This window comes from Typopeltis vanoorti, chromosome 14 (assembly GCF_054136105.1).
Source record: "Typopeltis vanoorti isolate ZY-2024b chromosome 14, IOZ_Tvanoo_1.0, whole genome shotgun sequence".
Lineage (NCBI taxonomy): Eukaryota > Metazoa > Arthropoda > Arachnida > Uropygi > Thelyphonidae > Typopeltis > Typopeltis vanoorti.
In genome coordinates, this window is record NC_143562.1 from 123,262,029 (window position 1) to 123,289,419 (window position 27,391).

Below are 27,391 nucleotides of genomic sequence, written 5' to 3' on the forward strand. Positions count from 1 at the left end.
TATCCCAGATCATGAGGTGAATGGTGGATTCTTCATCGTCAGGGTTATCAGAATTAAGATTGTGATTATATTGTTTATTAGATTAATTTGTCTGACCAAAACCCAGCGCACTGCAGTTACACCAAAGATGGCAAACCCCTGGATACTTTCAGCTGCTATGTTTTGGTTTTTCTGTACAAAGCAAGGAATGGATTTTGTTAGAGGAGTGAAAGAAGTGCAGATTTCATATTTTGAGAACTTTTGCTACCTTTGGTGAAACGGAGATGATATAAGGAAAAGAAAAAACTTTTACGTTATTATCTTCAGTATGGTGAAGAGGTGGATTAAATGGGAGCTGAGTAATAGTTTGCTTACGATAATCGTTCTTCTGAAAGGTTCTAAGAATAAACCTCAGGGAGCAAGGATGCCAAGCTCTTGCAGTGGGTAATGATGATATTGCTCATGTGAAGGTACACAGAGATCTTAAATTTTTCTAACACACATCTAAGTTTAATATCCAGGAACATGAAAGGACCATGAACTTCCAACTCCAGTAAATTGTATTCTTGAGTTGTATGCTGGTTGTTGAGATAATTCAAGAAGTCTTGGACAGAATCCAGACTATGGCTCCAAATTAAGAAAATATCGATAAATGGCCTTGCCTACTCCCTGTGCTGGAATAAAAGGTGTAGCTGTTTTTCTTGGTTTCAGTGGATAGGAATTAGTGGCTTTTGACCAGAATTTATGGAATGGAGCAGTAGTGTCATAACCTTTTTTTAGATATCTTTTTAAAAGAAGTATCTCCTCGGTGGGTACATTAATAAAGAGGGAAATCATGTCAAAACTGGCCATAATTTTCTGACAATGTATGTCTTTAATAATTATTATTGTACAACCACCTCCATGAAATCCGAAGACTCGTCACTGGACACTCAAACTATCTACACAATCTATCATACCTCTCCTTGAACCCATTAATAAAGCATTCACAACTGACTTTAGAAACCCATTCCACTAATTCACAACTCTCCAAGCAAAAAAAAAAAAAAAAAAAAAAAAAAAAAATCTAGTCTTTGCACTCCTGTTAACAACACCTTTATTCAACCTCCAGGGATATGATCCCTTGTTCTAACCACTCTAGCCAAGTACTGGAAACATTTCCAGTGCACCAATTCTATAAAACCCCTTTAAGCAACTTAAATGTTTCTATTATATCCTTTCTTTTCTCCTATCAACCAACTTCTACAATCAACTTGCCCTCCATCTGTCCTCATGGGGTAAATTCCACTGACCACTCACCATCTTGGTTGCTTGCTTCTGAATCTTCTCCACTGCTACCTCATCCCCCAGGAGACCAGAACTGAGCACAATCCAGATGGGGATGTAATGAAAACAAAATGTTCAGAATTCTTCATGGAGGAGGTAATCGAACCTTCCACAATAGGTCCTAATTAGTGGAGTGTTTTTCTTATGTATTTTATATTTTAGTGACACTATATAGTCAAGGAATCAGAGGATGTAATGAATGAAGAAATCTTAAATTTCTAGGAAATTTCATAGTAGTCTTCAGGAGATTATTAATATGCTTGTGAAGTTTCAAGTTAGATTTCTTTCAAGAACCAAATAAGTATCCCTATGCAGTAATTGTAGCATTTTTAATTGAAACAACTGAACAAATCTGACCGTAGAACAACACGTGCATGCAGTGCAAATACATGCAGGTATCAGTATTGATTAGAAACTTCAGATCTCCAAGATTGAATGCATTCGATCTTGGAGATCCAAGAGGTGAAGATTGCTACTTACCGATTTGTTTTAGAGACAGCGAGTCTGAAAGAATACTAGTAATTTTGGGATTTAATGTTGGGGTCCTCTTAAGTAAAGAAAACTTCATCTGAAATAGGTCTGGCTACGAATCTATGACCGATTGCATTTAAAACGAAATAACTGTGGAGTTTCCAATGGTAAACAATTACAGTGGACAAACCTAGTGCCTTTTATTCAAAGGTTTACAGTTCCAGGTTACAATGGTACTCAAAATTGTTATCCTCGGTCTTAATATACAAAGCAGCTCATCCGTACATAGTGATTAGTGCCTCAACAATTCACCAGGACTTACTCTTATATCCAGCATAGCATTCAGAATGGAACAAAGAAATGCAGTGCATTCAGTTTTTATTTCACAACACACCTCATCTCCTTAAACCAAAATTTATAATTCTGGTAACATAGTAACCAATTTTGTGTTGCATCAAGACTGATCTGCCTACCAAGATAACAGATTGGTCAGTTTGCTGTTTTAACTGCACAGCAAAAATAAGAAGCTGCAGGCACATTGTTTGACCTTGACAACAAATTATCTAGCAGAAATCATAGATAAATGTCGCTCTCATGGGATAAAAAGGACCACTGAACTGATTGAAGAAGATACCACATCATACCACTTGAAGAAAAGTTCGAAATCTGTTTCCATGGTGCCATAAGCATTCATTTTTGACCATAATCATGACTTTAGAGCCTCTGTAGGTCAGTCAGTTTTGACGATGACCTTCAGTTTGAAGGACCTGGGTTCCAGTTCTGTCTAGGATGCGAACTTCTCTCAAGGCTTTTCAAGTGAAGGTGAGTTAGCCTGTCTTGTTCGAAGTTGGTGGGATTATTCTCCAGAAACTTGGGTTTTTTTCCATAGACTCAGAGCTAAAAATCTTCATTTGGAATCGTGGTTAGATACCCAAGGATATTTTACAGTTATGAACACTTAAGGACCCCACCCCCTTTTTTTTTTTACAAATCATAGAAGAAATGAATTCCAAGTGTGAACAAAGTTGTGGGTGAAACTGCTTCGCTGGAAAGAAAGATGCATCGAAGCATTTGGTGATTGGCTCAATGCCAATCGCTGAGTTAGTCAATTTTGGCCCGGGTAAGTGGAATTTTTTCCTCTGAAATTCTGTTTTCAACCATAAAACACTATTTCACACATAAATACCATTTAAGATTAGGAACAAGGTGGTGAAAGTTGTCTGCCATACTCTCATGTCATACACCCATTAGTCTTCAGTGGAGATGAACTAAACTATCAGTGTCAGATTAAGACAGAGAACTGCTGCTTACTGATTTCCAAAAATTTGGGCTTAAAAGTGTTGTGCAGAAAAGATATTATAGGATTTATTTTATAATAATAATAATTGCAAGTTCTGATTATGCAACTCTAACTTTGTCTCAATGTCGAGAGCTACAAGTATGATATATGGACCTATTGTTGTGTACTGAAGATTTGAAAACCTGTTGTAAACAAAATTGTAATTGTTATACAGACATTTTACCAGACATTGTTATATCATTTTTACTATATAACCATCCAGTGCTTGTTTTTAAGTTTACTGCTATTATTTCAGACAAATTATGGAGACTACAACCATGTTAGAAATAATTATTTTAATTTCCCAATGTTTCAACCTTCATATGAAGGTCATCATCTGGAGTACACACACATATACAGAGAGAGAGAGAGAGACAGACTATATTACATTTCACACAGTATGCCAAAGGGACAATGATTTGATCAACAGTTATTCTACTGGACTGACCTCTAGTGGAAGAAAAATTAAATAAAATAACTACATCAAATTTCCCCTATATAGGGCAAATTTCAGGTGCAATGAATACAATAAACTCCAGGGTGGGCCAGCTGAGGAAGTGGATCCTTGGATGAGTTGAGTAAGTTCTTTAATTTTGCAGCAGGTTTAAAGGTGGCTTTAATGTTGTATTTCTGCAGTATTGTTTATTTTATCTGATATTCCTTTAATGTATGGAATGGTTACAGGTTTATTGTAGTCTAGTTTATTTTTGTGTTTTGGTGAGGTCTTGTGAAGAATTTTGTTGACAACGTTTTGGCGGTAGCCATTTTTTAGAAAGGTATTGCTAATTTTTAATTCGTCTTTAAGTGCTTGTTCGTTGAAGTAAATCTTGAAAGCTCTGTTTTTTTTTAGTGTATTTATGACACTTAGTTTTTGTGTTGGGTGGTGGTAGTAGTTTGTGTGTATATTAGCCATTATGTGTAGGCTTCCAGTAAACAGCGGAAGAAAGATTGCCAGGAGGATGACGTGTGACAAGTGTATCTGGAAAAGGAAGTGTGTTCTGCCTTTCGATCTCAATTGTGAATTGTATGCGTTTGTTGTTTGTTTGTTTAGGTGGCTGAGGAATGTGTCTAATGTCTGGTGGCAATGTGACCAGATAGCGAAAACATCGTCAATGTATCTAAGCCAGACTTAGGGTTTTAAAGGAGAGGAATCTAGAGCCCATTACTCAAAAACTTCCATATAAAAGTTAGTAATTGGAGGTGGGGGCGGGTGATAATGATGAGCCTTATGGCTGTACCTTCTTTTTGTAGGTAGAAATTGTTTTACCACGCAGAATAGCCAGAGCCTACTACATGTAATACTCTCCAAGAATATGGGAAGGCACATATTCTACCTGCATAACCTTTCTTCTAAGAGTCAATTATAAATACGATTATAGGTAAATCCAGGATCATAACTCTAATATAACAACTCTCATGTTAAATTAGGACATCACTTCTGCTGTAATAAAACTCATCATCAAATTCCTGCCATGTACCCTCAAGGGGGGGGGTTACAGGATGTGATAGTACTACATGAAAAAAATAACATCATTACTAACTTCCTATCTACAATTTTCCTCCAAATCAGTCTGTTACTTGTCAAGACTCCAACATTATCAGATCTTATATTTCTATCGTCTAAGGCACTTTGTACCGTATCAATCCACCTATATCTTGGTCTTCCTCTGAGTCGTTTTCCTGACAACCTGGAAGAGAACACTTGTTTTGCTAATCTTTCCTCGCCCATTCTGTTTAAGTGACCATACCACCTGAGATTAGATCTGCTAACGCATTCCTGGATGCTGACAATGTCAAGTTCTTTCATAGTATCCTCATTTTTAAAGGAAAATGTTCTGCTATTAGTTCCCAAATTATGCTCATTCCTTCTGATTTACACTTATTTTGTGTTTCCTTCTTTATGTCAGTTTAGTGCCATCTAGATGAGAGATTCTCAAGCTGGTGATTTCAGCTTAACACAATCTGCAAAATAAAATGTTCAATGTTTTCATTCCTCAAATCAGAAAACAGTTTTAAACTTTTTACAAGTCAATAGGATTGTAGTATAGAGCAGGGGAGAATGCTGGTCTTGAAATTTACGCTTGCTATTGTTGTCATTCAGGGAGTGAGAGGTGTGATTGAAGATTTATTTTATAAATGATATTCTATCTTTTTCAATTTAGCTACTTGAATACAAATTCTACCCTACGGTTCTTCTTTATGAACTGGTCAATAACATCGTCATAAAAAGTTGGTTATAACTTAATTTTCCCAAGCAACATGCACACTTGTAACTGCTGGCTGAAGCTCACTGGCTAGAATTAAGATGACTGCGTATGGCCTGTGTTTAAGAAACAGAGTGAGATGACGTGAAATGGCTATGCATGCACATGAAATCGCAGTGCTGCTGGGAGGACCTGGAAGCTCCTACAACCGAGCAAGCCAAGGTGGCTTTGAGCAAGCATTGGCCTTCGATACATAACGCAAAGCTCAATTATTGCTGTGCAAGCTTAAGACATCTTTTGTCTACAAAAATAAAAGCCTAAATGGAATTCTTATAAATGCTTGCATAGCAAGCATGAAGAATACGCCCCTGGTATAGAGTTGTACTATGAAAACCCGTTTTTTTTTTTTTTTTTTTTTTTTTTTTTTTTTTTTTTTTTTTTTTTTTTTGTAAGGAAGAACCCTGTTTACCTGTGTTAAAGTTCAACATCAGAAATCGGCCTACAAAAAAAAAAACGCGTGGAATCTGTTCGTCCAGTGCAATGAGTTCTGAAATTGTCGAGTACATCATACTTTGGTAAAGAACACCTCTGTGTCACAGTGGTAGAAAATAATCTTTGAGCGATTTCAATTTACACAGTGGTACTATGTCCTGAAAAACAGCCCCATCCATCCAACTAGATACTCTATTTTTGATGCATATAAATTACAGATTTTTGTTCAGCCTGCAAAACTGACTATAATCGAACACTCACTTTTTAAAGAAAAATTTGAATATCGCAAGAAAATAAGAGTACAAAAATTAAACCATCTTCAGCTAATAATTTATGTGCTCCTCTGTTCCTAATAAGTTCGTTAATTCGTTTAGCATAGACTCGACCAATGTCAAACACATTTTTTTTATTTCTGCATCTCGAAACCATACTTTTACAGTAAATTGTAATAAGTTACCTTCGTATCACAATTTAATTTTTCAAGTCTCTTGTTCATAATGGCCCACAAATTTTCTACTGGATTAATGTCAGGAGAGTTACCTGGTCACTTAAGCAATTGGATGTTGTGATTTTGGGGGAACTCTCACTTTTTTGAGGTGTGGCATGGAGCCGGTTCATGCCACAAAATTTTATGTATTGGTCAATTTTCATCATACCGTTAACAAGCACAAGTAATCCTGTGTAGAAAACCCAGAACAACTTTTTATCTGGGTGTTTAGGAGCTTGTTGAAGGTGGGAAGGAGAAGTTTTCTCAGTCCCTGATTTGTAAACATAGGGTACTCCCTCTCCTTGGACAAAGAAATGGCTCCCATCTGAGAATATAATTTTCTTCCACTTCTCAACAGTCCAATCTTTGTACCCTTTTGCCCAATGGAGCCGCTTTCTGCATAGCTCTCATCAAAAGTTTTATTTTTTTGGTCTGTGGGCAGTCCTCTGTGCTTCCTACAATCTTCGATGGACTGTCATGTCATGATCATCATTACTAACTTCCTACAATTTTTTCTCCAAATCAGTCTGTTACCTGTCAAGATTCCAATATTATCAGGTCTTATATTTCTGTCTTCTAAGACACTTTATAATGCATCGATCCACCTATACCTTGGTCTTCCTCTGGGTCGTTTACCTCCCGACCTGGAAGAGAACACTTGCTTTGTTAATCTTTCCTCGCCTATTCTGTTTAAGTGACCATGCTGCCATCTGTTCGTGCCCCTAATCTTTTTCAGGATTCATATCTGCAGTGTCTAGTCTTTACTTCTGATTTAGCTCTCGTATCTATAAGTTAAAATTGGTTTGAACACTGTCTTGTATACAGCTAATTTAGTGTTCAGACTAATTTCTCTCTCATTCCATATAAATCTATTCAATTGAATTCCTAACATACCAGCTTTGTTGATTCTGTTGTCTACTTCCATATTTAATTTAGCATCTTCAGTAAAAATCGTGCCTAAGTACCTGAAATGTTTTACTTATTCTGTAGGTTCTCCATTCACAATACAGTTGATATTTTCAATGTTTCTGCCTATTTTCATTGTCTTTCTCTTGTTATTGCTGACCTACATATCATATCTATTACAACAGTTATTCAATTTAGTCAGGGAATCTTGCAGATTTTTTAGAAGTATAACATCGTCCACATAAAGAAAGAGTTGACATTAACATCTCCAATTTTGATATCAGATTTAATATCACTTTCCTTCATAGTGTGATCCATATAGATAATGAATAACAGAGGGGATAGATTTAACATTAAACCATCTTCCTATACTTCAATTCTAACTACTGACTTACAACTCGAATATAGACTAATTATTGCTGGATATAATGCCCCATTGACACCATATAACTGTATCGTGTTGAATAGATTCTCTCTTGGCACCTTGTCATATGCCATTTCCAGATCTTCAAAACTTAAATGCAGAGCTTTGTTATATTCCCATGATTTCTCAACTATTTCTTGTAAAGTGAAGATCTGATCCTGGCAGCCTATATTTGGCCTGATACCAGCTTTTTCTTCCACAATTCTTCTCAACCGTTTCTAAAGTATACTTGTATAAATTTTACCAGAAACACTCAATAGGGAAATACCTGTGTAATTCTCTCATTCAGATTTATTTCACTTTTTATATATGGGTACTATTGAGTTCTACTCCAATCATCGGGAATTTGTCCTTCTGTTCATACTTTTTGAACTATGCAACCGCTGTAAGATTTTTATACCTCCATACTTGCTGACCTTCATACCATATCTGTTACAACAGCTATTCAATTTAGTCAAAGAATCTTGCAGACTTGTAGCGGATTTATTTAGAAGTATAACATCATCCGCATAAAGCAAAGAGCTGACATTAACATCTCCAATTTTGATATCAGGTTTAATACCACATTCCTTCATAATGTGATCCATATAGATAATGAATAACAGAGGGGATAATGTACATCCTTGTCTCACACCAGATTTAATATTAAACCATCTTCCTGTACTTCAATTCTAACTGCTGACTTACAACTCAAAGACTAAGTATTGCTTGATATAATGCCCCATTGACACCATATAACTTCAGCGTATTGAATAGCTTCTCTCTTGGCATCTTGTCATATGCCTTTTCCAGATCGACAAAACTTAAATACAGATCTTTGTTGTATTCCCGTGCTTTCTCGACTATTTGTCGTAAAGTGAAGATCTGTTCCTGACAGCTTTTATTTGGCCTGAATCCAGCTTGTTCTTCACCAAGCTTTTCTTCCACAATTCTTCTCAACCGTTTCTCAAGTATACTTGCATAGATCTTGCCAGGAACACTCAGTAGGGAAATACCTCTGTAATTCTCACATTCAGTTTTATTTCCCTTTTTATATATGGGTACTATGAGAGCTCTACTCCAATCATCAGGAATTCGTCCCTCTGTCCAGGCTTTCTGAACTATGCAGTGCAGCCACTGTAAGACTTGTATACCATCATACTTCAGCATTTCTGGTCGAATATCATCTGCTTCTGCTGCCTTTCCACATTTCAAGCCTTTGATGGCTTTTTCTACTTCAAGTATGGATATGTATTCCTGACTGCATGTCTGGTCAGTGTTTTTTAACAGTGTGCTGTCATCACTGCTTGTTTCATTTAGCAGTTTTTCAAAGTAATTACTCCATACTTCAAGGATATCTTTTTCTCCTGTTTTCATGTCACCTTTATCATCTCTAACTCCTTTTACAGCACTCTTTCCTCCATTCCTAAACTTCTTCAACAACCCCCAGAATGTTTTCCAACCTTCTTGATATTTATTTTCTATATTCTTGCCAAAGTTCTCCCATGACGTTTGTTTAGCTAGTTTTACACAGGGTTTAGCTTTCTTACGTTTGTCTCTGTATTCTCTAAGAGCACAAGCTGACTTATTTCCCAGGAACTTTTGATGTGCTTTCTTGTTTTCCTTCACTGCCTCTTTAACTTCCTGTGTCCACCAGGGAGTTCTGATTTTTTTATCCTTGCAGACAACCTCACCACATGCCTCTCTGGCAGAATCAATCAATGTTTTCTTCAGTGTCTGCCACTGAATCTCCAAGGTTTGATTCCTGTTCTCAAACTCTTTCATTTTTTCTTCAATAATCTTTCTGTATTTTAGTCTACAGTTCACATCTGAGAGCTGCTCAACTTTTATTCGCTTTAAAACTTTCTTACGTGTTATTCTTTTCAATATGAAATTCATTAGCCATTTCTTAGTCTGCTTTGACTTTTCTTGCCATACTGGTCACCCTTCTTCCAATGCCTCATATTGCTTATTGCCTTTCTCTTTATATGCATCCTTCATAGCTTTTCTTCTTCTTTGACTGCTGCTTAATGATGCTATTTTTCTATCTAACTTATACCTAGTATATCATGGACATGGTCTAATATTTTGTCCAATTTACCATGCACTGCTAACATCTTTTCCCTCCATATTTTTATGTCATGGCTTTTCAAAGACACTAGCAGTAACCAAAGTATCATTATTACCAGATGTGTGAACTTTCAAAACATGTGAAATAACATAGAGTTAGCCTTATTTACATCAACACTGTTCAGTTCCTCATATACCTCCTGTTCACTTACTAACAGTTCCTTTTCCACTGCTTTCAAGTTCTGCATGATGTCACATTCATAAGAATTAATGAATTTTCATTCCTCCGTTTTTCACCATTCAATCCCATCCTACCATAATCATTCTTTCTTCTACTGACCACATCAAATTCCTTGTTTGTTTGTTTTTACTGCATTAGCTAACTACTGCTCATACTGCACTTTTGCTACCCTTACCAAGTGAGTCATCTTCCTCACCCTCTCTTTGTACTTCTCATGCAACTGATCTTGTGCTTCTTCCATAATTCCTTCTTCCAGATTGCATACCCTCTCTCTTGATTCATCCATTTCACACCTGCTCTATTGACCCTTTTAACCTTTGGAATATATTATTTTTATTATTATTACTACATGACACCTCCAGGAAATCCAAAGACTCATTAAGGGAGGGCATCTACTCTACAACTGTCGCCACCACTCACTCAATCCACGAACTACAATGAACCGCAACTACACCAACAGCATCTACTACCCACCATTTTTACAGGCAATTACAAACATCCATGCCCACGACGGGATTCGAACATACATCTTTTGGCTGAGAGCGAATACACTAACCACTTGGCCAACTAGGCCAGCATATAAAATATAACTTTTTAAACTGAACTACATGTTAAAATTTGTTTAACTGACTGATACTTATGCTGTTATGAATTTTGTACTGTAGAAAAAATAGAGATGATAAGCATCCAAGCACCCCAAATAAATATATTAAATACAGTAGAAGATCGTGGGACACGTTAATTCGTCGTTGGCGTATAGAATTGCATAACTGGGATCCGCCTGAAACCAAGGAAAACTCTGAAAGGTAGGTTTGTGCTGTTATTTTCTGTTTGTCAGCAAAGGATAGCTACTTATCCTTCACAATTAAACATTTTATTACCTTTTTTTTTCTCTAACTTGCACTAATTTTTGTGGTCAGTTTAATCACTGTTACATTGTTTGTGTGTTTAGAATTTTATTTCATTGCTTAACCATCACCTAAAATTAAATAATTAGGTTATAAAGAACAATCATGGAAATTTATCTTGACATTGTTATGTGATTTGTTGATTTTATCTAACAGGAGATGGAAAGGAGGTTTACAAGTTGGTTGGTTAATCAATAAGATAGTTGTCAAACTTTCATTGCACTTGACTGAACCAGTACCTGCAAGAGGTATAATAACAGCTATAAAAAAATATATATACAAACTTCTTTTGTTATGAGGATCGAAAGCATGTGCAATGGCATTCAGCAAACATAATTTCCAGAAGGAATCTGATTGCTTTCTAAGGGAGGTTAATTGAAATTGAAAATGGATGAATAATGAATATCTAATTTAGGACTTTCATCATGTTGCTATTGTTGTTAGGTATTCTATATAAATAGTAATCATCAGATTCATGTGTACCATCAAGGGATGTACAGGACTGCACTGACCTCCTGTTAACAATATCCCTCCATATTAGTCTGTCATCCAGAGCACTTCTGACTGCAGGTTGTGCAGTCAGAAGTGCACACCCTTCAGTTATTGTGTTGTATGAGAGGAGATATGAAATAGTTGTTGGAAGAGTTGGAGTGACAGGGTGAAGTCTGCTACTGCACTCTGACAGAGGTGAATCAATGTGCGAGTTGTGCAGAAGGAAAAGTGTGGAGTTGAAGACCTGTGGACTGAATTTGATGGATAGAAGGATTTATATAATGCTAATGGACTGCATTCAAATAGATTTGGAGTTTGATTTCTATAGGAAGCTTTGTTCACTGTGGTGTGTAAGCACTAATTTGGGAAGACTAAAGCTATTAGAATGGATGCAAGTGAGTGAGGGTGTGTATATGCCAGCAATTATGAGGCAGGTGAGCCTGAGGATGGCCAAAAAATGTGGTAAGAGCAGTTTTTAGCATTGGTTAGTGTAGCTTTGCCAAAAGTTATAGGCATTAATGTGACCTCAGCTGACAACAGATGTAGTTACAGGGATGGAATGTGAGGGTGTAGTATTTTTAGGAAGGGTATGGGAAAGAGATACCTCTGATTATATCAGATGAACTGCAGCCAAAAACAGATCAGAAAGACGAGCATGGATGATAGTTCATTTGAGACAATCTGGTGTGAGATAGAAGCCAGTAGGACAAAATATACAGTTGGTTGATGCTGTATGCAAGGGATGATATGGAAGACATGCATCAGCAAATTAGCATAAGTGGAGTTGAGTAATTATTATAGGAACTTCAGCTCTGAAGACATAGATTGGAAGGAGAAAAGATCACATGGCATGAATGAAATGGAATTTATACACCTGAGAGATAATTACTTGAAGCAGCATGTGATGGAGAGGACTTGGAGTATGAGAGTGTTGGGATCTGGTCACAGGATCAGATCTGTCTATAAACAAAGTGGTTACATCACTTCTGATTAGTGAGAATGACAATGCAATTTTGACAAGCTTAGAATGCAGCTTGAAGCAATGCATTGGAGATAGTCAAGGGGAATTTGAAGGAAGCCGTGATCAGACTGTATACCCAAGGTCACAAAGATAAATTGGGTTAGAGTTAGATGGATGAATAGTATTACTTAGTGGAAGCTCCAAAAGAAGAAAATGTTATGGAGGGTATGTAAGGAGAAAGATAATCAGCAAGCTCATGAGCAAGTACAAGGTCAGGCAAGAAGCGACCAGCACAGTAAAGAAGGCAAAAATCAGATAATGAGAAGAAATCAGTTAAGCAGGCCAAAGGAAATTAGTTCTCTTGCAATGTGGCAAGTAAAAGGAAGAATGACCATGGAAGGATAACTTTAAAAGTACCGATGGTAGCAAGATGACAGAGGCAGACATAATACTTGGAATTACTGAATGGCCACATTGCAAGGGTCTATTATCCAGGTTGAGCATATAGCTGTCACAGATGGAACAAGAAATTATGTTGAGAATAGAGATTGATGAACTGGAAGTATACTGCATGGAAAGAAATCAACAGCCATCCCTATTGGCAAGGTGCATTGTGCCATTTAATGAGTCATGTGTTTGTAGTCAGTATAATTTGCAAGAATATGATGCTCCTGAGTCAGTACAACTGTGTCCATGTGAAATTTCATCACTTGCCTGATAAATTTTGAAAGAGGCATTGTGATAGGATTCCATGTTGCAGACCTGTCTGTTCAGCAAATTGTTGACAAATTGGGCCATCCCAGGTCACCATATGACCATATAATCCTCTCTCAACCATGTTTCATTAATGCCTATAACTTTTAGCAAAGTTGAGATAACTAATGCTAAAAATTCATTGCTCATATTTTGAATATTTCTGTCATTAGTATACATAAACTGCAAATACTCCTTTTATCTATAATAAATTTAGTTTAATCCTTTATCCAAGTGTGAGCAAACAAAGTTTGCACCTGAAAGTATCTTCAGGACTGGGGTAAGGTGGTACAACACCAGGGCGACTCCTTGCAAAGGTGGAGCAAGTTACCAACACTCCTATCTCAGTATCTCCCATAATGCAAAACACATCTCCTTGCGGATATGTCTAATGTTTTGCATTAAGGGAAGGGCCACTACCCAGACTAGTTTCGACCTTTATTGAGGTCTCTTCAGTGGGAGCCAGGCCCAAGCTGAGATACCAGGCAGAAGCATTTGCAGGTCATCTCTACCTATAGGAGTTGCCAAATGGTGTGCCACCCTTTTTTAATAAATTACTCTGGATTTAGAGAAAGATGTTGAAAGTTTATTTTTCACTTGGTTAGAGTATAATAAATTTAGTTTAATCCTTTATCCAAGTGTGAGCAAACTTTGTTTCACCCTTTTTCACCCTTTATCCAAGTGTGAGCAAACTTTGTTTGCTCACACTTGGATAAAGGATTAAACTAAATTTATTAAACTTTGTTTCACCCTTTTTCACCCTTTATCCAAGTGTGAGCAAACTTTGTTTGCTCACACTTGGATAAAGGATTAAACTAAATTTATTATACTCTAACCAAGTGAAAAATAAACTTTCAACATCTTTCTCTAAATCCAGAGTAATTTATTAAAAAAGGGTGGCACACCATTTGGCAACTCCTATAGGTAGAGATGACCTGCGAATGCTTCTGCCTGGTATCTCAGCTTGGGCCAGGCTCCCACTGAAGAGATCTCAATAAAGGTCGAAACTAGTCTGGGTAGTGGCCCTTCCCTTAATGCATAACATTAGACATATCTGCAAGGAGATGTGTTTTGCATTATAGGAGATACTGAGACAGGAGTGTTGGTAGCTTGCTCCACCTTTGCAACGAGTTGCCCTGGTGTTCTACCACCTTGCCTCAGTCCTGAAGATACTTTCAGGCGCAAACTTTGTTTGCTCACACTTGGATAAAGGATTAAACTAAATTTATTATACTCTAACCAAGTGAAAAATAAACTTTCAACTCCTTTTATCCTTGAACCTCCCTTACACCTTGTATTGCTTAGCCCACTAAAACTAGAAATCTGGGATGCTGTATTTAGCATCATGTGTCACTCTCCTGCTTGCAAATTACTAGTTTGCACCTGTGTTTATTTTCTCCTCCTCCAATCTGCACATTGACTCATTTGCAACCAAGGTTCCCCATATCAGCTCACCTCTATCATACCATGGCAACAGACTCGCAACTTTACTTTCTCACTCTTCTTTTTTTGCATGCACTAGCAAATCTTTTATATTTTCTCATATACCACACTTGTGACCTGCTAAATCATTGTTACCAGCTAAAATTCTCTTTCGCCTTCGCTCTATGCATCCTTAATCTTTGCACCAGGAAAACATGATTTCACCACATTCTTCTCTTTATCAATGAATCACCGTTCAAAATTTGGTCCTTATTCTCATGCTTCGCTCTTTCATACTATACTTTCTCTCCCTTTTCATCTTACTGTTCATTCTCTTCTGTGTCATAACCATCGCTGAGTTTCTCAAACCACTCGCTCACGTTTTGTTCTTTGAAGAACTTCACAAGCATGCTGTATTTTCCCTTACTATCTGATCATTCTCTCCATTTTCCACTGCTTCATTTGTAACACAAATCACGAAGTCATCCATGTCAAAATCTTTGGCCATTGTTTTGCTTATCAACACAATACAGCATACAATAAAACAAAAATTAAACCTTAAAAAAAATTAAGTCCATCATTCTTACAACTAATCAAAGAAACACTCATAAATAAAATAATGCAAAAAGAATGAGTTAATTATCACTAAATACTTCCAAAAAGAATGTAATGTTCATCATCAAAAATCACCACATGTAACAATTAATAATAAATATAAAAAGGTGATCTAGAGAGCTTACAGGATGATTTAAATAGGCTACTAGTATGGGAAAATGATAATGATGCCAGTGTAATGTGGAAAACTCTAAAGTTATGCATTTTTGGATGAAAAGATTACAAACTTTGTACCACATTGGTGGAACTGTACTCCAGGAAATTGATGAAGCTACAGATTTTTTTGGTATATATAAAGTTGAAGTTCAGAGGGCATATTGTTAACGTGTGCAAGGTAGCGCATAAGATTACTTGGTTTATAGAAGAATGCACTAAAAAGTGATAAGGAAGTTTTCATTCCTCTTCACAAGGCCATGATATATCCATATCTAGATTACTGTGCTTATGTCTGGTTGCCTGGGTTTTTGGGTAAAAAGAACTGGTAGAGAGGATCCAGGTATACAAGATAAGGAATGGTCTATGAAATGCTCCCAGTGAGGATTAAGTATTTGTAGTCATCCTTAGAAGCTGAGTAAGTATGTGTTTTAGCAGGGGTTTGTATATTTTGTGCCTGTCTATCACAAAGTTCAAGGAGAGGTATGACAGATATTGTGTAGATGGTTTGGACCTTCTGAGATGAGTCATCAGACTCCATGAAATTGGCCATGTAATAATAATAATTTGCCATCTGCACTAAAAATTGTGGCTAAATAGTTGAAATGTTTTGCTTGTTCTATAAGTCTTCGATTCAGGCCCTTTCTCATGACTCGTCTGTTCATGGAAGGAACCTCCCAGTGATGGTACTGGCTCTTTTCATTTCTCCTCTTTAATTTTTGCTTTTCATCCCATATTCTTTGCTCTACTTCTCCTGAGTCTTTTATGCTATCCTGTTTTTCAGACCACTATAACTGGGATCCATCATCCTGCCATGCAGTTCAGCTTGTGGACATCCAGAAAGGGAATTCCAGTAGTCTTGCACTTCTTTGGCCTCTGCTTCAGCAAGAAAGATGATCCTGCAATGAACATTGATATTGCAATAAGTCTCCCATCATGTTGGTCCAGGTTTGAGGCCTATGGCTTGCTGCATGCCAGTATAATGCCTGGGATAGTCCTGGCATTCAACTCCCGAGTGCAGTCATTGCTTGACACTGAGTGGGCATCCATGTGTGGCTCTTTGGTGGATGGGTAGCTCTGTTGCCAAACAAAAAAAAAAATCATTTGAGCATGAATTTTTTTTATTTCCAGATTTTTCAGTGGCCCTCACAAGATCCCAACTAAGTATTGATACCATAGATTCATCACTTGATTACAGAAGTAAAACCCAACAGTATAAATGTACCAGTTTTTCTCATCATCCATGCAACAGGTGAAAAGCCATAGTGAGAATATCACTCTTCTTTCTTCTAAAGGGTTTAGGGCAGCAGGATCGCCCATAACAGTTTTATTTAAAAAAACTACGCTCCAGTGATTTCCTTGTGGAAACATGTCAGCAACATCGAAAATTACTCGGTGCAAAATCAATGGTTAGAACTAATTACAATAACCTTCATAAATTGCTAATCTAAAAGAGGGGTCTCCAAACTACAGCCCGCAGTATGATTTTATCCAGCCCACAAATTGGACTAATTTTTCAATAAGAATCCGCAAAAAAAAAAAACACGGGGTGCTGATAGATTTCAAATGCATTAATTAAAATTGTGTTCAAAATATATTCCCGAATAGCAAAAAGTAACCGTAATCCAAGTTACGGTCTTTCTGACTGTAAAAGGTCGGTTAAAAGGACTAACGAAGAAAAAAAAATGTAAAAGAATTCAAAACGAAATAAAAAAAGTTACATCCGAATAAACTTTTTTATCAACAAAAAAAATGTCAGTTTTGTCACGAAAAGTCAGTTCATTTTAACCGTTTTTACTAACGAGCAAAAAACAAAATAAAAACAAAATATCCTGATCTGTATTCATTGACAAAAAACTCAAAGTTATGCGAAATTAAAAAAAAAAAAAGTTACATGTAAATTGTCAGTGTATATTCGGTTGAAAAACTAACAACCAGCAAAAATTTAAATAAATTGTTTTCCGAACGGAAAAAAATGAATTCGGCTATTTCAAACAAAAAAAAGTATCATTTCGTTCGTAGAAATTGTCCCGAATGAAATATATCAAGTCAAAATATAGTGCAAATTTATCTGATGAACATTTGAAATCGATACTTGTAATTAGCACTTCAAAATTTGAACCAGAGTTTAATAAGATTTTAAAAACACAAACAGTTGCATCATTCGCATTAATGGTTTTATTATAATTTGTGATAAAAAGTTAGAATTTGCTGATAGTGTTCGTTATCATTAATATGTGATAATTTAATCTCACATACTCTGCAATCAGTTTTTATCTGCTTTCAATAGAACTTATTACGGCCCAATGTGGCCCTTGCAGCAAAAAGTTTGGAGACCACTGATCTAGAAGAATGAGATCTTTATTCCAGTTGAGGAAATGTTGCTCATTTGCGAGGAGAATGGCATAACACAAAAAAACGAAAATTTTCAGGAAACAATTTGCAAGTTGTGAATCAATCTAATTGTTCAATACTCTTTTAAAAATTACTATTTACTATGATAAGAGGCCAAGATAGTGTCATGTCTGTGGAATGCTCTCCTCTTGGGATCATTAAACCTATAGACCAAATTTTGGTGTATATGTCAAAAGAGAATACATGATAGAAACTTATAATAAACTTCCTTTAGTATTGTATATGTAGAGGTGGGGGAAGAGAAGAATTGATGATATTGAAGAAATTTTTTAATACATAAGGAGAGAAAACAAGGAGTCAATCCTGGAAGTTGTATAAGTGTTGTGGTTAACAAGGGTGTTAGAACTAGGTTTTTTAGAGTGGTGAATTTGAAAGCTGGTCATGAGTTATTTGTCAGTGAATGAGAGGTATAATAGTTATTGTGTGAATAATCATTAGTGTAGGTTTCCTGTCTGAATCTTAACTCTCCATGGAGATTGGCCATATAATGATACTAATGATAATTTGTCCACTCTGTTGGTGTAATTCTCTCTGGAAAAATGACAGAATCATTAGGCTGATTCTCTTATGTACTTTAAATATTATATTCATATATATTTGTAATAGTTATTACTGTAAATTTAACTAAGCTTTTACAGTAGTTACAGTGGAATGTGCTACAGGTGTTTACTGAAGCCTCAAAATACTTTTATTATAAAAATAATATATACCAAATAACTCTCTGCTGCCCAGCTCTGAGACAGTATATACTTTCAGTGGAGGGAGGGAATATATGTAATGCATGTGGGTATGCATTTCAACTATAGCAGTACTCATAAAAACTTATAAGTCTGCTTTTACTATAGAAAGTCAATGTCATAAATATAATTTTCTGAACAACCTAAATTTTATAATTATATTGCTTATGCTCGAATGAGACAGGTGGAGTAAATTTTCTTTCATGTAATTATTACTGTACCCAAGCAAACATCTGTAACAAATTCGGTATTTCTATAAGGCTGTGTTTTTTTATTGAAAATATAGAATATTTCTGCATTTTACATGTCAATTAGAAAATCCTGTATTTGTTGGTAAATCTCATGTAACCTCTTGTTTTCCAATTTTTATTATTGCAAAGTAGACTATAACTAATCGTGTTTTTTATTTTAGCTTTGAATTGGATGTCAGTATCACACCAGACACCTCCATTAACCAAGATGATACATTAAGTTCTTTATCTTATACTGAAGATGAGTGTGAAAATATAAGTTTCACAGATGACTGTTCATCAGAAACTGTAGAGTCAGGCAGCTTGATTGCAGAAACCGATCAGGATAAGTGTCATAAAAAGGATAATCATAAAGGCCAGCTAAAATCAAATTGCATTGCCCAAGAAAATTTAGATCTGTGTACCTCTCGTAGTGGCGATTCACTAAGCGAAGCAGAAGAAAGTGAAAAAGAGATTGAATTTATGAATTCTTATGTACAGAAAGTTTTGCAGTTATAAAATTATCCTTTTTTTTTTTAATTTTTTTTTAATTAATGGGTCTTTATTTTGTTGATATAATAAATTTTCATTTTCACTTGCATTTCTTGGTTTATTATTATTGCATGGAGTCTCAAGGCTGATCACAGGAGAGAGACACACACACTATCCATACATTATTGTACTTCTCCTTGAATGCTGACCCTGATTCTTCCAACTCCATAGAGATGCTCATATAACAATAATATTTTATATCCACTATATTGGTGTAATTTTCTCCAGTAAAGTGACAGGATGGTTAGGCTGATTCCCTTAGTTTCCATGTACTTCAAAAATTCTAGATTTTTTTTTTGGTGGTAGCTTCCACTGTGAAGTACTTTAGCTAGTTACAGTGGGGTGAGCTATGCATGTTTACAGATGCCTCAAACTACATTTATTAAAGTAATTTGATACCTGCCTACTCTGAAGTATACTGTTTGTGGGGATTTTTTTTTCTGTTCTTTCTTTCTTCTGCATGTAATCTCTCACATGCATGATTGGTAAATTATTTCCTCAATGCTGAGTGGTTTTAATTTCAAAAAAAAAAAAGCACTTGAAACTAAACCACAAATCAAAGTCGTACATCCTTTGTATCCCAGGATATCACATATACATCTTATCCTCTTAACTTTAACAACCATTCTACTTATTAAGACAGTCTGCAGACTCCTTTATAACCAAATTAAAAATCTTTAATTTACAATATATACAACATAGAATCAGTATGACTCAATTATCCAAGTGTCAGTAAATGTATTGTTCAGATCACAACAAAAAAGATCATCTGCTTGGCTTCCTTTCAGTGATATAGGCTAACAGTTATCCTTTATGGACAAAACCTCTGGAACTTCAGTTTCTTGCTTCCCATAGAACTCTTTGAATCATAGAGAATAACACAAATGCTTCCTGTATAACAGTAACTCAAGTCAGTCGTGGAAAAAAAAATTTCTCCAAAACACTCCAGTAATTTAATTCACTTTCTCTATGGAAGTCAAAGACTCCACTGGATAAACTAAAACCTTATTAGCAGTTTCAAATTGCTTTTTGCACTGAGAATCCTAATTAACTTTACTACTGAGTCCATTTCTCTTTCAGTGTTAACAAAATAAACATGGATTAATTAGTACAATAAACTTCACACATCTAAAGGATCTGTGAAGGATTTTTTCTTTCTATCTTCCATTGTTAACTTCTCTTGTCATTTCCATTCAGTCTTAATATATTTTCACTTTAGTCAACCACTTTGTGCTGCTATTATGGTTACATTGTTGTGTTTGGAACATCAGTAATTCCATTTCATAATTATTATTATTATGTGACACCTCCACAGAGTCCAGACTCATCAAGGGATGGCACCTACTCTTCAGCTCTGTCTCCACCAACTACACCACCGTGACTAGTATTTTCAGACTATCTCAAACATTCATACCCTCAGTGGGATTCGAACCTGCATCCTTTTGGCTGGAGAATGGATACGCTAACCATTCAGCCAACCAGGCTGGCATGAGTTATAATTTCAAAAAGAAGCAGTAGATTTGATAAGATTCTTCATCTCACAATATTATAACATTAGGGTAAGTTCACATAATTATTCCTGCAATGTGAATTACACTGGTAATTAACTTTTCTCTTAAGTGTCAAACCTAAATTTTTTAAACAGTGCTTATCTATATACCAACAGCCTGTACAAAATTAGTTAGTCTCTAGTTCTTATGTCTAGTCTAAATAAGTTATTTTACACTGCTCAAAACAAATTAGGGGATGTTTTAATTGTTGAATAATTATAAATATTGGGTACTTTATACATGAATAAATATTTTTTATTTATCAATAGGGTGTAATTGATGAGATTTGTTTAAATAATCGATATTTATTACAAATTTAACAAATTATACACTTTAGCGTGAAATAATTTTAATAATAGCCAAAAACGCTTATAATTATAAATTTTTCATTACTTTTTAATAGGGCTAATGATCTCCATTAATAGCTAAAACAGCAGTACATCTTGATTGCATGGACCGAATAAGATGATCAAACAGTTCTTGTGGGATATTTCCCCACTCTTCTTTGAGAGCAATTTCGAGCACTTGAAGCGATCGTGGTGGCACCAGTCGAGCAGAAACATGCCTACCTAAAGCATCTCAGGCATGTTCTTCTGGCAAGTAATGACAAATACTGGTTGTCTCTTAGAGTTGTTGATGATGGTTGACCTTGTCTTTGGCAAACATTTCCCATCTCTAGAATTGATTCCAAAGTCATGAAATTATGCTTTCAGATACACGACATGCTTGAGCGACAACTTGCTGTGTTTGTTGAACTTCTAGTCGACCAATGGCTCTCCAAGCTATGAATTCCGGGATATCATGTTGCTTTGTATTTTAACAAAATAATGGGTAATAGATGACAACTTTACAATTGAAGTGATAATTATACATTGTGGAAGTGAATGCAACAAGCCATGCTTTTATACCCCCCACACACACATGCTAATCTGAATTTTGATGTAGATGTCCTATACCTTCAGTTCCACAATGCTAGTAGAATGTGAGGGCACTGTACTTTGCAAATATAGCAGTACTTATAGCAACTCATAAGTCACTGTCTTTAGTCTCCATTACTGTTCATGTTGCCTGCCATAATATTGCCTCCTCAGGCACTCTTTCTAAAGTAACAATACTTCATTTCAGGTACCTTAAATCCTCTCAATGAATGATCAGAAGTAAGTCATCCATCTTTGGACAAATATCACAGAAAAGTGTGGAGAATCTCAAGTGGTTTGCTCTTGCTATTGCTGAGGCATCGGTATATCTCATCATATGGTCTGGCTTCTATGGTGAGTGGTAAATGGTGAATGGATATTTATCCTCCCAAGTTTGCAATTCATAATGTTGTTCCACAAGGTAAGGCTCTGTTATTTCAGCAACTCTCTTCCTTTGTTGATAACAGTATACTCCATTTGACAGACTACACTAAACATCAAAACTTCTGATATATGACCATCTGTGATCCCACTGATCTCCAAACCATTTATTAGTGGAGATGCTAGTAAACCTTTTCCTTCCCATCTTTTTTCTAAAAACATCAAATCTCTAGAAAATATCAGATTTTTCTTCAGATTATTCAAACCTCCAAAATCTCTTTTGTCATAAACATATTGCAAGTATTTCTTCTTCAGCATCCAAACTTTAGGTTTTCTCTTTTGCTCAATGCCTTACCTGCCTCTGAATGCTGTTAACTGTACAAAAATTATAAATCTGCTTAGCCATTCAGTACTTTACTCATATTTGAGTTGGTGGCTCTAAAAATACTTAGTCAAGATAATTAAGTGTTCTCTCTCTCCACTTCATTCCACTCTCTTTTACATAGATATTCGGTTGTTGATGTTTGCATTTCTTACAAATACTTCCGTGGGCATTGTTCATCACATTTGGTATTGATGATTTCTCCTTCCCTCTAAATCTGTTAAAATTTCATATAGCAACTATTCATCACTCTTATAATTCAATTCCAGAATTCCTTATAACTTTCCTATTATGTGCTTCCTGTCAACATACATCATAATCAAATTCTGATATATACCCTCTAAGGTTGTACAGGATATGATAGTACGACATGAAAAATTGCATCATTACTAACTTCCTATCTAAAATTTTCCTCAAAATCAGTCTATCTGTCAAGACTCCAACATTATAGGATCTTATATTTCTATCTTCTAAGGCACTTTTACTGTATCAATACAGCTATATATTGGTCTTCCTCTGGGTCTTTTTCCTGCCAACCTGGCAGAGAACAATTGTTTTGCTAATCTATCATCTCCCATTCTGTTTAAGTGACCATAACACCTGAGATTAGCTCTGCTAACACATTCCTGGATGATAACAATGCCAAGTTCTTCCCTAATATCCTTGTTTTTAATATGATATTGCCATTCATGTCACCTGTTCATGCCTCTAATCTTTCTCAAGATTCATATCTACAGTCTCTAGTCAAGTGTTTTACTTCTGACCCAGGGGTGCTTAAGGGTTAAAGCTATATAACTGAGAGACTTCCACATAGCCTTTAAATGAATGCAGAGAACCGATCAGGGCTTCTGACCTAATGTCCAATCCTCACCTTCTTGGGTGCACTCTGTTAGGTATCTACCTGGATATTGAACGGACAAGGATGGGCTGGCAATTTGGGATTTAGCCAACCAAATCCTATTCTTATTTGCTTAAACCAAAATTTCAAATGATGGTACAACATAACAGAATTTCATACCAGCTGGGGCGTTGCATGGTTAAACAAGGCCTGGGAACCAGAGCAAAAAGTCAGCTACTGGTACTGATTTTGCAGTACCAGTAGGTGACTTTTGATAGTATGGGTACTATCAACATAAGAAGCCTGAATGGCAAAGAAATGGAGCTAGCTGAGGAATTAGATAACTACCAAATCAACATAATAGGGGGTGACTGAAACAAAAAAGACAAATCTGGTTAGATCTTTGAGCAATAAATACAAAATGTTATATTCAGGCAATGACAATTGAGGAAAAGGAGTAGCCATAGTATTCAACACTAAATACAAGGCTAATCTTCTTGAAAGGCAGGCAGTCTCAAGTAGAGAGATGTGGACAGATATCAGAATGGGGAACTGGACAATCAGACTTATTTGTGCCTATGGTCCCACCGAAGGTTCTACTAAGATAGAACTTGAGGAATTTTTTGAGGATTTAGAGAAAGCAACTGACATAATGAAAAAGGAAAAGTTGGGGATCGAAATAGCAGAGTAGGAAATGATTGGCAGACATATAAAAATATTTTGGGAAAATTTGGAGAAAAGAGCAAAGCTAATAATAATGGCAAATACCTGTTGACTTTCTGCTCAGGACATGGACTGGTTTTTACTAACACCATGTTCCAACATAAAAATGTGCACAAATTCACATGGAGAGAAGAGGCAAGGAATAAGAAAAGTCTCATTGACAGTTATTGTTGATAGTGATGTGTTCTCTCTGGTGCAGGATTCCAGAGTGTATAGAGGATTTGAAATTGGAAGTGATTATCATTTAGTCTTGAGCAGGATGAAATTGAATTTCATATTGAAAAGAATAACATTTAAGAAAGTTGAGCAGCTCTCAGATGTGAACTGTAGATTAAAATACACAAACATGATTGAAGAAAAAAATGAAAGTTTGAGAACAGGAATCAAACCTTGGAGATTCAGTGGCAAACTCTGAAGGAAACATTGATTGATTCTGCCAGAGAGGCATGTGGTGAGGTTGTGTGCAAAGATAAAAAAATCAGAACTCCATTGTGGACACAGGAAGTTAAAGAGGCAGTGAAAGAAAAGAAGAAAGCATATCAAAAGTTCCTGGCAAATAAGTCAGCTTGTGCTCTTAAATAATAAAGAGAGAAATGTAAGAAAGCTAAACAAAAGTCATGTGAGGTCATTAGTAAGAACATAGAAAATAAATATCAAGAAGGTGGCAAGAAGCTCAGAAATGGAGGAAAGAATTCTGTAAAGGGAGAAAAGGTTATTAGAGATGATAAAGGTGACATGAAAACTGGAGAAAAAGATATCCTTGAAGCATGGAGTAATTACTTTGAAAGATTGCTAAATGAAACAAGCATTGATATCAGCAGTTGTAAAATACACTGACCAGGCATGCATTCAGGAATATATATCCATACTTGAAGTAGGAAATGCCATCAAAAACCTGAAATGTGGAAAAGGTAGCAGGAGTAAGATGATATTCAACCAGAAATGCTCAAGTATGGAGGTATAAAAGTCGTACAGTGGCTGCACTGCATAGTTCAAAAGGCCTGGACAGGGGGACAAATTCCCAGTGATTGGAGTAGAGCTCTCATTGTACCCATATATAAAAAAGGGAAGTAAAACTGAATGTGAGAATTACTGAGGTATTTTTAACTGTGAGTGTTCCAGGTAAGATTTATGCAAGTATACTTGAGAAATGGTTGAGAAGGATTGTGGAAGGGAAGCTTGCTGAAGAACAAGCTGTATTCAGGCCAAATAGAGGCTGTCAGGATCAAATTTTCACATTATGACAAATAGTTGATAAATTGTGGGAATATAAGAAATATCTGTATTTAAATTTTGTAGATCTGGAAAAGGCATATGACAAGGTGCCAAGAGAAGCTATTCAATATGCACAGTTATATGGTGGCAATGGGCATTATATCAAGCGATACTTAGTCTTTATTTGAGTTGTAAGTCAGCAGTTAGAATTGAAGAAAGTACAGGAATATGGTTTAATGTTAAATCTGGTGTCAGAGAAGGATACACATTATCCCCTCTGTTATTCATTATCTATATGAATCATTATGAAGGAAAGTGGTATTAAACCTGATATCAAAATTGGAGATAATCTCAGTTCTTTTACTTTATGCAGATGATGTTATACTTCTAAATAAATCCAGTATATTAGACTACAAGATTCCCTAACTAAAGTGAATAACTGTTGTAATAGATTTGGTACGATGGTCAGCAATAACAATGCGAATGCATTGAAAATATCAACTGGATTGTGAATGGAGAACGTATAGAACAAGTAAAACATTTCAGCTACTTTTGGAATGATTTTTAATAAGATGGTAAATTAAATATGAAATTGACAACAGAATAAACTAAGCTGGTATAGTAGGAAGTCAACTGAATAAATTTATATGGAATATGAGAGAAATTAGTCAGAACACTAAATTAGCTGTATACAAGACAGTGTTCAAACCAGTTTTAACTTATGGATCTGTCAACATATGGATTTTCGAATCCATTGTTTACAAAGTTTCTTCTTTGCAACTTTCTGCCAGTTGATGCTTTTTATGTACCACTGGTTATTGAAGAGTTAAGCAACATATGATGTATGGGATATAAGAATGAAATATAATAAAAAAAAAAATTAAAAAGCTTAAATGGTATTTAAAACATTCAACTAAAAGAAAAAAATTTTCCATCTTTTCCTGGAACAGGATTCCCTTGCAGCACATTTATGAATAAGTCATTGATCCTCTTGAATTGACATTGAATCCAGTCCACATTCATCTGATGATAGTACGTTCTATTTCTTTTTCATATGTCAAACCTTTTTGCAGAACCTCTAAAATATCCACTTCTGGGCTTCTGCATACATGGCATCTCTTTGCTGGATGTTGCTTTTTATCAGTAGGGGGTATATGTTCAGGGAAATGTGCCTTGGCTTGCAAAACTCAGTCCTGTCTAATCTTTCACAAAAAAATAATTCTTTCAGTCTTACTTGTGACAATCACAAATGTGCAAGATTCTATGAGAATTTTCTTGGGATAACAGAGTAACCTGCAATCTTTTTCTGGTGTAAACATAATACAAATATTGCCTCTTCAGCATCCAGGTAATTAAATTTTTCTCTTTCACGCAGGACATTATATCCTATATACCTTTCATGAAGATTTGAACTCATTCACTGATGAAGTACTTCCTCTGGCAGCCCATTCACTACCCTCTCAGCAAAAAAATCTAGTCCTAACATCCTTGCTAACCACACACACAATTTCCATGGGTGATCCCTCATTCTCTCCCTTCCTACCATGTACTAAAAAAAAAGTCTTCAGTTTTCATCCCATAAAACCCTTTAATAATTAGTATGATTCTATCATGCCTTCTTTTTTTTGTCTATCAGTAGTTTTTGAAGCCACAGATCAATTTGTTCTCATATGTAGCATTCTATAGACCTGCCACAATCTTTACTTGCATCGGATCGTGTCCATACCCTCTTCGTTCCTACAGAATCCAGATGTGACTTGTTAAAGTCTTTTATTTTATTTTATATATGGGAACAACTATGTAATCTAATCTCCTGTCTTGGTTACCTTTGCAGTATGCCCTGTAAACTCCCTGCCCATAATCACCCTCCAAGTCCCTGGCCTCATCAGTTTCCAGTTCCATCAATGTAGTACATAGTTTGTAATCTTTTCTTCCCAAACAATTTACCTTTGTCCATACTGCTAGTATGGGCAGAGTCTGTCTTCCAGCAGGATCTCTACATCACCTTCATTTACCATTGCTCTTTTCAGTTTAGCATCAGCAAACAACTGAATATTTCCTGTAATTCATTTCCTATATCATTGATATATACAAATTAAACAAGAGAGGACCAAGTACTGAGCCCTGTGGTACACCACTGTTCACCGACCTACTGGTTTCATCTCCATAAACCACCTTTTAATATCCGTTCATCAGTCACCATCTAATCCAGATTCATATCCATGAATC

At 35.8% G+C, this 27,391-nt stretch overlaps 1 protein-coding gene across 6 annotated transcripts in view; it reads left to right on the forward strand.

The window, feature by feature from the left end:
* The window catches only part of LOC150099877 (uncharacterized), a 121,283-nt gene extending 102,078 nt beyond the window's left edge, over positions 1-19,205 (forward strand). For all 6 annotated transcript variants that reach the window (XM_090404011.1, XM_090404010.1, XM_090404008.1 and 3 more), the window contains 2 exons: positions 10,584-10,724; positions 18,787-19,205. In XM_090404011.1, the coding sequence (XP_090260137.1) occupies positions 10,584-10,724; positions 18,787-19,123 (478 nt within the window). In that variant the 3' untranslated portion in view covers positions 19,124-19,205. The remainder of the gene's footprint in view (positions 1-10,583; positions 10,725-18,786) is intronic.
* The last annotated feature ends 8,186 nt before the right edge of the window (positions 19,206-27,391 follow it).